Here is a 12,422-nt window from a genome sequence, read left to right as displayed (position 1 = left end):
TCTTAAGTAATAACCACCCTATATTTAACCACAACCATAAATCTCATTCTGCATCAGTTGAAGAAAATGCCCCAAAATTCAGATTGAATTCAATTTGAAAACCAATTCATTTCCATATAAACCATTTTTTAAAAAAGAAGCTGGAATAACATTCTGAATTATTCATAATCCTGAGAAATCATTAATTTGGGCAGTTGTTGGAAAGAGCATAAAAGAAATTACCAACCAACTTTTCTCACCTCTTATGTAAGAAAGAAATGTTACTTTAATAGTTAAGAAGGCAATGAATTGGCTGACAAGGGTCCATGGGATATGGATGAATCTAGGGATGGGATCAGGGAATGGGACATCCACTTGTGTTGAATCTTCAATATTTACCAAATCTTTTCCAGAGGTACTATCTTTGCTGGCTTGTCTTTCTTTTTTTCTCTCTGGTGAAACTGTAAATTCTGAACTACCAGTGCTCGATGTCTGTGACATTTCCACCACTGACATTGGAGAAAGCTTTGTTTTACAAGAACATACACAAAGCACATTTCTCTGAGAAGCAGATGAACAGTTGGGGCATTTTGTGGATTTTTTACCACAGCTGCTATCAGCCATTTGCCTAACTCTTCAACAAAAGCAACTTGAAAGAAAGATGTTTCCAGTGTTTAAGGAAAACAACCAGACCAAAAGGATAAGGTAAGCTGATGACGAAAAGTGTAACTTCCAAGTGGTGAGGTCCTTAGGTTAATGATGCACTAGACTTACAGTCACACGTGAGAGCTGCAGGCAGAAAAGAAATCACCATTTAGAAAATTCTTTCTTATCCAATCACCCTCCTAGAAATCAAAGAAAAACTAGCAACTAGCACCAAAAGCATCCTGCCTATACATGAAAGTTAATATTTACAACAAAATTAGAACACATTTCTAAAAACCAATACATTCTCATCTTCCAAAATTGAATTCTTGAACTCTAGACATTTTATTTACTTAAGAGTCGAAAGAATCACCCTCTGCACAGAATCATAAAACTGTTAAAAAAGCATGGTCTAAGGAAATTTGGTGGGTTGATATCAATTTTTTTAATGAATTAGAATAGAATAGATATATATGAGAGTATTTTGCATAGATCCTTGGTAAGTTTTGTGAAACTTAAAAAAATTATAGATATGAATGTACAGAATGTGTGTGTGTGCGTGTGTGTACACTTGGTCACAGTTTAAAATGTATTTCTTAGTGTGGGTTGTGGTAAAAAGAAAAAAGACTTAAAAATACTGATATAAAACGTACACTACTGTGGCTTCAGAAGTTAATAAGCCTTAGTCCACTTATTATCAGAGCAAAGCCATATCACACACTTTACAAAGGAGTAGATAATTTGATTTTATAAAACTATCTAATTCTAAAAGTTCAAAGGCAATATTAGAAGTATCCTCATTTTTATTCTCAAACAGAAAAATAGGAACGAGTGGGTACTATTTTCCCCTGAGTGAAGAACAGGTACGCCCATCATTCTACCTAACTAGAGTTACTGCAGCTGTATGGTGGCAAGTCAGAGAGATGTGACCTGAGGAAGGAGGGGGATGTGTTCTGCAGCACGTGAAAGAGAATACTTTGAGACACTTCCAGAAGGAACTGGGAGTACATCGTTATGGTTTTGTGCCATCCTACTTCAGGTATTACTTAAAAGTGTATTTTGAAGTCATAGATTGATAAGGCTGGGGTATATGGACTATACCTTTGTTCTTTGTACTGGAATAAACTTGACCAGAATAGGAGTTAGATATCTTTATTTCATTAAAGAAATATAGTTCCAGTTTTAATTGTCTAAGACTGATTTTCTAATCAGAAACAAGGGCTAACCTTGATCAAATCTTTATCTATTGCGATTACCATATTTTTTCTTATTAGATCTTTTGATATGCTGTATTGTATTAAAAGCTTTCCTAATATTAAAGCATTCTTACATTTATAGTATGAACCCTACATGATCATGATGGATGATTCTTTCAATGTGCTGAGAAGTTGAAATGTTTGTATCTTGACTTTTCACAGTCATATTCATAAGTTAAACTGGTCTATAATTTTCCTTTTCACTCATCTTTGTCAGGTTTTGATACAAGATCCTGGCAGCTTTATAAAATAAATTGGGTATCTTTCCATCTCGCAATGCTTTGTAACAATCTGTATAGCATGGGAATCTACAGGAAAATCTCCCAGGCCTTTAGGATTTTATGAAAGATACTGCTAGTAGTTTATCCAATGTTTATTCCCCCATTCTTCCTAATTAACAGAATCCTCATTTTTGTCTGGGACAGCAGTATGCTAATTAAAATCCTCCATTTCCTAGCATCCCTTGCAGCTTGCAGATGGCCATGTGACTTTTGACCATGAACCTTACAGAATGAAAGCAAAGTTGTACTTAAAAGAAAACTTTATTAAAAACAGAAAAAAACTTTATTAAAAACATCAAAAATAGTTATCTTTTTCTTAGCTCTGTTCAGAAAGCATTTCCTTTAGTTTTTCTCTCAATTTCTCACTAAGTCATATTATCACTGTATCACTGACATTGACACAGACCGCCGAGTACTTTTTTTTTTATACTGTCCATTTTTTTATTTTTTAACATCTTTATTGGAGTATAATTGCTTCACAATGTTGTTCTACTTTCCGCTGCACAACAAAGTGAATCAGCCATATGTATGCATATATCCCCATATTCCCTCCCCCTTGCGTCTCCCTCCCACCCTCCCTATCCCACCCCTCCAGGTGGCCACAAAGCACCAAGCTGATACCCCTGTGCAATGCAGCTGCTTCCCACTAGATATCTATTTTACATTTGGTAGTGTATATATGTCAATGCTACTTTCTCACTTCGTCCCAACTTAAACTTCCCCTTCCCTGTGTCCTCAAGTCCATTCTCTACATCAGCATCTTTATCCCTGGCCTGTGCCCCTGGGTTCATCAGAACTTTTTTTTTCTGATTCCATATATATGTGTTAGCATATGGTATTTGTTTTTCTCTTTCTGACTTACTTCACTCTGTATGACAGACTCTACGTCCATCCACCTCACTACAAATAACTCAATTTTGTTTATTTTTATGGCTGAATAATATTCCATTGTATATATGTGCCCCATCTTCTTCATCCATTCATCTGTTGATGGACACTTAAGTTGCTTCCACGTCCTGGTTATTGTAAATAGTGCTGCAATGAACACTGTGGTAAATGACTCTTTTTCAATTATGCCCAGGGTATATGCCCAGGGTATATGCCCAGTAGTGGGATTGCTAGGTCATATGGTAGTTCTATTTTTAGTTTTTTAAGGAACCTCCATATTGTTCTCCATAGCAGCTGTATCAATTTACATTCCCACCAACACTGCAAGAGGGTTCCCTTTTCTCCACACCCTCTCCATCATTTATTGTTTGTAAATTTTGGGATAATGGCCATTCTGACTGGTGTGAGGTGATACTTCATTGTAGTTTTCATTTGCATTTCTCTAATGATTAGTGATGTTGAGCATCCTTTCATGTGTTTGCTGGCAATCTGTATATCTTCTTTAGAGAAACGTCTATTTAGGGCTTCTGCCCATTTTTGGATTGGGTTGTTTGTTTTATTAATATTGAGCTGCATGAGCTGTTTATATATTTAGGAGATTAATCCTTTGTCTGTTGATTTCTTTGCAAATATTTTCTCCCATTCTGAGGGTTGTCTTTTCGTCTTGTTTGTAGTTTCCTTTGCTTTGCAAAAGCTTTTAAGTTCCATTAGGTCCCATTTGTTTATTTTTGTTTTTACTTCCATTAGTCTAGGAGGTGGATCAAAAAAGATCTTGCTGTGATTTATGTCAAAAAGTATTCTTCCCATGTTTTCCTCTAAGAGTTTTATAGTGTCTGGCCTTACATTTAGGTCTTCAATCCATTTTGAGTTTATTTTTGTGTATGGTGTTAGGGAGTGTTCTAATTTCATTCCTTTACATCTAGCTGTCCAGTTTTCCCAGCACCACTTGAAGAGACTGTCTTTTCTCCATTGTATAACCTTCACTCCTTTGTCATAGATTAGTTGACCACAGGTGCATGGGTTTATCTCTGGGCTTTCTATCCTGTTCCATCAATCTATATTTCTGTTTTTGCGCCAGCACCTTGTCTTGATTACTGTAGCTTTATAGTATAGTCTGAAGTCAGGGAGTCTGATTCCTCCAGCTGTTTTTTTCCCTGGTTTGGCTATGTGGGGTCTTTTGTGTCTCCATACAAATTTTAAGATTTTTTGTCCTAGTTCTGTAAAAAATGCCATTGGTAATTTGATAGGGATTACATTGAATCTGTAGATTGCTTTGGGTAGTATAGTCATTTTCACAATATTGATTCTTCCAATCCAAGAACATGGTATATCTCTCCATCTGTTTGTATCATCTTCAATTTCTTTCATCAGTGTCTTATAGTTTCCTGCATACAGGTCTTTTGTCTCCCTAGGTAAGTTAATTCCTAGGTATTTTATTCTTTTTGTTGCAATGGTAAATGGGAGTGTTTCCTTAATTTCTCTTTCAAATTTTTCATCATTAGTGTATAGGAATGCAAGAGATTTCTGTGCATTAATTTTGTATCCTGCAACTTCACCGAATTCATTGATTAGCTCTAGTAGTTTTCTGGTAGCATCTTTAGGATTCTCTATGTATAGTATCATGTCATCTGCAGACAGTGACAGTTTTACTTCTTCTTTTCCTATTTGTATTCCTTTTATTTCTTTTTCTTCTCTGATTGCTGTGGCTAAAACTTCCAAAACTATGTTGAATAATAGTGGTGAGAGTGGGCAACCTTGTCTTGTTGCTGGTCTAAGAAGAAATGGTTTCAGTTTTTCACCATTGAGAACGATGTTGGCTGTGGGTGTGTCATATATGGCCTTTATTATGTTCAGGTAGGTTCCTTCTGTGCCTACTTTCTGGAAAGTTTTTATCATAAATGGGTGTTGAATTTTGTCAAAAGCTTTTTCTGCATCTATTGAGATGATCATATGGTTTTTATCCTTCAATTTGTTAATACGGTATATCACATTGATTGATTTGTATACACTGAAGAATCCTTGCATTCCTGGGATAAACTCCACCTGGTCATGTGTATGATCCTTTTAATGTGCTGTTGGATTCTGTTTGCTACTATTTTGTTCAGGATTTTCGCATCTATGTTCATCAGTGATATTGGCCTGAGGTTTTCTTTTCTTGTGACATCTTTGTCTGGTTTTGGTATCAGGGTGATGGTGGTCTCATAGAATGAGTTTAGGAGTGTTCTTCCCTCTACTATATTTTGGAAGCGTTTGAGAAGGATAGGTGTTAGTTCTTCTCTAAATGTTTGATAGAATTCGCCTGTGAAGCCATCTGGTCCTGGGCTTTTGCTTGTTGGAAGATTTTTAATCACAGTCTCAATTTCAGTGCTTGTGATTGTTTATACTTTCTATTTCTTCCTGGTTCAGTCTCGGAAGGTTGTGCTTTTCTAAGAATTTGTCCATTTCTTCCAGGTTGTCCATTTTATTGGCATATAGTTGCTTGTAGTAATCTCTCATGATCCTTTGTATTTCTGCAGTGTCAGTTGTTACTTCTCCTTTTTCATTTCTAATTCTGTTGATTTGATTCTTCTCCCTTTTTTTCTTGGTGAGTCTGGCTAATGGTTTATCAATTTTGTTTATATTCTCAAAGAACCAGCTTTTAGTTTTATTGATCTTTGCTATTGTTTCCTTCATTTCTTTTTCATTTATTTCTGATATGATGTTTAAGATTTCTTTCCTTCTGCTAATTTTGGGGGATTTTGTTCTTCTTTCTCTAATTGCTTTAGGTGTAAAGTTGGGTTATTTGAGATTTTTCTTGTTTCTTGAGATAGGATTGTATTGCTATAAACTTCCCTCTTAGAACAGCTTTTGCTGCATCCCACAGGTTTTGGGTCGTCCTGTTTTCATTGTCATTTGTTTCTAGGTATTTTTTTATTTCTTCAGTGATCTCTTGGTTATTTAGTAGTGTATTGTTTAGCTTCCATGTGTTTGTATGGTTTACAGATTTTTTCCTGTAATTGATATTTAGTCTCACAGCACTGTGGTCAGAAAAGATACTTGATATGGTTTCAATTTTCTTAAATTTACCAAGGCTTGATTTGTGACGCAAGATATTATCTTCCCTGGAGAATGTTCCATGAGCACTTGAGAAGAAAGTGTATTCTGTTGTTTTTGGATGGAATGTCCTATAAATATGAATTAAGTCCATCTTTTTTAACGTGTCATTTAAAGCTTGTGTTTCCTTATTTATTTTCATTTTGGATGATCTGTCTATTGGTGAAAGTGGGGTGTTAAACTCCCCTACTATGATTGTGTTACTGTCAATTTCCCCTTTTATGGCTGCTAACATTTGCCTTATATATTGAGGTGTTCCTATGTTGGGTGGATAAATATTTACAATTGTTGTGTCTTCTTCTTGGATTGATCCCTTGATCATTATGTAGTGTCCTTCTTTGTCTCTTGTAACATTTTTTTTTTTTTTTTTTTGCGGTACGCGGGCCTCTCACGTTGCGAAGCACAGGCTCCGGACGCACAGGCCCAGCGGCCATGGCTCATGGGCCCAGCCACTCCACAGCATGGGGGATCCTCCCGGACCAGGGCATGAAGCCGCGTCCCCCGCATCGGCAGGTGGACCCTCAACCACTGTGCCACCAGGGAAGCCCTCTTGTAACATTCTTTACTTTAAAGTCTATTTTATCAGATATGAGTATTGCTACTCAAGCTTTCTTTTTTTTTTTTTTTTTTTTTTTTTGCGGTACACAGGCCTCTCACTGTCATGGCCTCTCCTGTTGTGAAGCACAGGCTCCGGACGCGCAGGCTCAGCAGCCATGGGTCACGGGCCTAGCCGCTCCACGGCATGCAGGATCTTCCCGGACCAGGGCACGAACCTGTGTCCCATGCATCGGCAGGCAGACTGTCAACCACTGCGCCACCAGGAAAGCCCTCGAGCTTTCTTTTGATTTCCATTTGCATGGAATATCTTTTTCCATCCCCTCACTTTCAGTCTGTATGTGTCCCTAGGTCTGAAGTGGGTCTCTTGTAGACAGCATATATATGGGTCTTGTTTTTGTATCCATTCAGCCAGTCTATGTCTTTTGGTTGGAGCGTTTAATCCATTTACATTTAAGGTAATAATCGATATGTATGTTGCTATTACCATTTTCTGAATTGTTTTGGGTTTGTTTTTGTAGGTCTTTTACTTCTCTTGTGTTTCCTGCCTAGAGAAGTTCCTTTAGCATTTGTTGTAAAGCTGGTTTGGTGGTGCTGAATTCTCTTAACTTTTGCTTGTTTGTAAAGGTTTTAATTTCTCCATCAAATCTGAATGAGATCCTTGCTGGGTAGAGTAATCTTGGTTGTAGGTTCTTCCCTTTCCTCACTTTAAATATGTCCTGCCACTCCCTTCTGGCTTGCAGAGTTTTTGCTGAAAAATCAGCTGTTAATCTTATGGGGTTTCCCTTGTATGTTATTTATTGCTTTTCCTTTGCTGCTTTTAATATTTTTTCTGGTATTTAATTTTTGATAGTTCGATTATATGAATCTCGGCATGTTTCTCTTTGGGTTTACCCTGTATGGGACTTTCTGCACTTCCTAGACTTCACTGAGTATTTCCTTTCCCATGTTAAGGCAGTTTTCGACTATAATCTCTTCAAATATTTTCTCAGACTCTTTCTTTTTCTCTTCTTCTCCTGGGACCCCTATAACCTGAATTATGGTGTGTTTAATGTCATCTCAGAGGTCTCTGAGACTGTCCTCAATTTTTTTCATTCTTTTTCCTTTATTCTGCTCCCTGGCAGTTATTTCCACCATTCTATCTTCCAGCTCACTTATCCATCCTTTTGCCTCAGTTTTTCTGTTATTGATTCCTTCCAGAATTTTTTTTTTTTTTGGTATGTGGGCCTCTCACTGTTGTGGCCTCTCCCGTTGCGGAGCACAGGCTCCGGACGTGCAGGCCCGGCGGCCATGGCTCACGGGCCCAGCCACTCCACAGCATGTGGGATCCTCCCGGACCAGGGCATGAACCCGTGTCCCCTGCATCGGCAGGCGGACTCTCAACCACTGTGCCACTAGGGAAGCCCCCTTCTACAATATTTGTAATTTCAGTTATTGTGTTGTTCATCACTGTTTGTTTGCTCTTTAGTTCTTCTAGATCCTTGTTAAATGTTTCTTTTATTTTCTCCATTCTGCTTCCGAGATTTTGGATCACCTTTACTATCATTCTGAATTGTTTTTCAGGTATGTGGCCTCTTTCATCTTCATTTATTTGGTCTTGTAGGCATTACCTTGCTCCTTCATCTGTAACATATTTTTTTGTTGTTTATTTATTTATTTTTTTGATGGGTGGGCCTGTATCCCTGCCTTACTGGTTGTTTGGCCTGAGCCGCCCAGCACTGGAGTTTGCAGGCAGTTGGATAGAGCTGGGTCTTGGTGCTGAGATTAGGACCTCTGGGAGGCCTCACTCCAATTAATATTCCCTTGGGTCTGAGGTTCTCTGTTAGTCCAGCAGTTTGGACTCAGAGCCCCCACCATAGGAGCTCAGGTCCAACCTCCGGCCTGGGTACCAAGACCCCGGAAGCTGCGTGGCACGGAAAAAAAAGAAAAGAAAAGAAAAAAGGAGCAGTACAATATCAAAGAGTAAAAAACAAATAAAAGTTGAAAGATAAAGAATATATTAGGAAAAGTAAAAGTATAATTGAAACAACTGCAACAAGGTAAAATAAAACCACAACAGAAAAAGAAAAGAAAAAGGGGGGGGGAGTGGGGGAACAAGCCAAAAGGAGAGAACAATAACAAAGCATAATGAATAAAACAAAATTATAAAAATAAAAATTTATTAGGAAAAATAAAAATATAAATGAATCAACAACAATGAATCAAGATAAAACAGAACCCCAATCTAAGAGGAAAATAGGAAGAAAAAAAAAGTCTTAGCTACAGGGGTGGAGTTTAGGCTGGGGGGGGTGGAACTTAGGCAGGGGCAGGGTTTAGGGTGGGGTGGGACCTAGGCCAGTCGGGGGGTTGATATTTGAGCTTGGGGCGGGGCCTAGGCTCAGGACCCACGCAGCCGAAAAGGCCTTGGGGGCGGGGCCTAGGCGGGGCAACATTGAAGCATGGAGCCGGGCCTCTGCCTTGGACCTGTGAGGAAGGGGAGAGGCAGCATGTGGAAAGGAGGGCCTCTGAAGTGTGGAGTTCCGGAGTTTGGAGGTAGGGCCCTGGGTGAGGGCGTAGGGGCAGGGCTTGGGCTCTGCACGGCAGGAGGGAGGCTCTGAGGGCAGAGGATTAGGTCCGGGAGCCCAACAGGCTCCCCGGTGCCTAAGTGGACAGGGAAAGCACTGGCCCATTCCCTTCCGTTCCTCTGCGCCCCTCCTGCACCGTCTCCCCCTGGGTCTCCCCCTACTTCACTAGGCCCCTAACCGTGGGTGGGTCCCGCTGGCCATAGGAACTCCTCCCCTCCCCCAGCACCCCTCAGGGGTGCTGTCCCAGAGGTCCACCCTTTACTTTTGCTCCCCCTTCACTCCCTCCCACTCCCTCAGGACGCGCGTGGCTGAAGGGGGCTAGGTGGTCAGGGGAAACCTGGCCACGTTCCCTTTTGATCCTCTGCCCTCCCAGTGGTTACCCAATTTCCCCCTTCGGGCGTGGGATCCCTTCCCCTCCCCCAGCCACCCCTCAGGGGCGCCAGTCCCGTCCCGCCCCCACTTCTCCTCCCCCTTCACTCCCCCCACACCCCACATCCTACCCGGTCACTGGGGTTTCCTCCTGTCCCCTTAGGTGTCCGTGGTACCTCACCAGTGCCTGGTAGGTGCCCTAGTTGTGAGGAGACGCGAATTCCGCATCCTCCTAATATGCCATCTTGACTCCGCCCTCTGACGAGTACTTTCTTGCTTCAGTTTCTGACATATCCATTGCCCTAGAAGTATTTGGTAGCTATATTCAGAAAGCATAGGAGTTCCTGGTACTCACTGACAAGCTACATTTCTACTCTCCAACTTACTATTACATTTCCCAGCGTAATGTTCTACTCTCTTACCCCAGCAGGTCTAAAACAATAGGTTGAATAGCTGCATGCAAAATTTCTTGACAAGGATTGGATTTCGAATTTAATTTCTTTTTGGCTGGCTGAATTCCAATTATTTTAGCTTAAAAACCAAAATAGAACAAACGTTTACTCACATTTCTTTCTTTTTCATTTATGAATTTATCTGAAAGATTTGTTACTAAAATAAATCTACTGTCGAGCAGGCCAAATGATGTCATTCATATTTTAGGGGCATAAAATGAATCAGGTATTGCAAACTTAGCATATCTTTATGTAAACACAAAGATGAATAGCTCTTCTTCTATAGAATCATGGAATTACATTTAAACAGGACTTTTGATATAAAAAAAATATCAGAAAACCAAAGAAACTTCTAACATAATAGTGTTTCTTTGTGTCTCCAAAGACTGGACATGCATAGGTATTAAACATATGCAAATAAATAAAATAAGGTCAAATCATGTCAATGCTTAACTAACATGTGAGCTCTCCTTTGGCTAAGGTTTTCATTTTATTTTCAGGAGTAAGACAAATCAATGGAACAACTCTGATATGGAAACTCTCTGAGCTTTCATTTAAGCATAAAAAGGTCTCTTACGCACTGGCCCTCTAAGATACACTTACAGTAATTTCCTCAAGAAAATGAACACAAGAATGGTTTTATGAGATATAACTAGCTACAATTTTCTTCCCCAAAAGCAATTTTTTAGTTTTCTTTGCTAAGACTGTGTCTACAAGGAACCTAACTGTCAGTCAATTCAGTAAAAAATGTGTTCTATTCAAGTGAAGAAAAAAACCTTATGGATTGTCTGACGATGCAGACCAAGCAGAATGACTGTATATTCACTTTTCAACTACTTGTTTTCATAACATGCTTACAGAACCGAAATAGGGGCCAAATGAGCTTTCTAGATCATAGTGTTGTTAATTTTAAATGAGACGAGCACTTGTTTACTATTTCCATTAAGGTCATGATTAGGGAAACCGGTCTGTGTTGTCTTATGAAAGGATCTACAGTATGTTTAAATTTTACATTATTTCAGACATTTAAAAAATGTTTAACAGCTAATGCATGCTATCAGTTTTTAAATTTTAATTTGCATAATATTCCTCACTGATTAAGCTCTAATCTGAAGGGACAATCTTAAATGTGGTCCCCATCCTGACAGTTTAAGGTAAGAACAGAGATTTTACCAAGAAAGTTTGGCTTAAAGAGGCTGGAGAGGGCTTCCCTGGTGGCGCCTGCCGATGCAGGGGACACGGGTTCATGTCCCGGTCCGGGAGGATCCCACATGCCGCGGAGCGGCTGGGCCCGTGAGCCATGGCCGCTGAGCCTGCGCGTCTGAAGCCTGTGCTCCACAATGGGAGAGGCCACAACAGTGAGAGGCCCACATACCGCAAAAAAAAAAAAAGAGGCTGGAGAGACCCTCTCCCTGATTCTTTCCTGTTATTATCCAGTATCTTTTCCCCATGTATTGATACATTATAAGCAACCTGAAGTCAGGGACATTTATGCCAGCTCAGAATTATCCTTGTACATAATAGACACTCAACGAAAATTTCTGAGTGTTCATTTTGTGGGGAAGAGCCAAAATCACAAATCACTTAGGCAGAAAAATAGGCAGGTGTACAGAAGAGTTATCAAAGAAAGGAGGGGGTCATGTGGAGGAGGAAAAACTCAAAGGGAATGTCAGGGTTCCCTTCATAGATGTGAAGAGGGTTAGGCACGGGAATTAGAGTTCTGCACGATTCAAAGAGCCTGCATGCGAATTTAAGGCTGATACAAAGGACTTCCTAACATTTAGAACTGTCAAAGATAAAAGGAAAGACTATCTCCATCACTACAAGTGTCCAGGTAGAGGTTGGAAGGTCAGCTAGCAAGAAACCATAGATGATACGTAAGCATAGACTAGGATGTCTTGAGGTTCCTAGTCCTAAAAGTCTACAAAGATGAATCACTCCTAATGATCAACTGAGGTGGATGGAGCAGACATTTAAAGGAACCGAAGTGATAGGTGACCTCACCTCTACTGTGGAGGTTTCAATTTTATAATGGGGATCCCGCTTTCCTACCGCAGAGCAGGCCAAACTGGTTACAGCCCCAAAACTCACCTCGGTCAATCTGAATTTCACCTTTAACAGAGCAGCACAGCCAAGCTCTACCACAGGCGCAGGGTGATAGTGAGGAGGAGGAAGGGGATGAGGCGCCAGGCTGGAGGAGTAGTGCTCAGCTAGAAAGGAAAAAGCTAAATTAAGTGAGAAAGAAAAGACACTGTAAGAAAACAGAAGTCTGTCTGTCTTCCCACTCATTAAATCAGAGGATAATAGGTGAAGAGTGAGTAAATGGGCCCACATGTAGCT

At 39.9% G+C, this 12,422-nt stretch overlaps 1 protein-coding gene across 1 annotated transcript in view; it reads right to left on the bottom strand.

The window, feature by feature from the left end:
- Positions 1-763, bottom strand: part of STK33 (serine/threonine kinase 33) — a 76,770-nt gene extending 76,007 nt beyond the window's left edge. The window contains exon 1 of the mRNA XM_060159733.1: positions 379-763. Coding sequence (XP_060015716.1) covers positions 379-603 — 225 coding nt within the window. The 5' untranslated portion in view covers positions 604-763. The remainder of the gene's footprint in view (positions 1-378) is intronic.
- Positions 764-12,422: the final 11,659 nt, after the last annotated feature.

The sequence above is a fragment of the Lagenorhynchus albirostris genome, chromosome 9 (genome assembly GCF_949774975.1).
Source record: "Lagenorhynchus albirostris chromosome 9, mLagAlb1.1, whole genome shotgun sequence".
Classification (NCBI taxonomy): Eukaryota; Metazoa; Chordata; class Mammalia; order Artiodactyla; family Delphinidae; genus Lagenorhynchus; species Lagenorhynchus albirostris.
The sequence above is the reverse complement of the archived record's forward strand: the minus strand, read 5'-3'. Positions and strand labels throughout refer to the sequence as shown.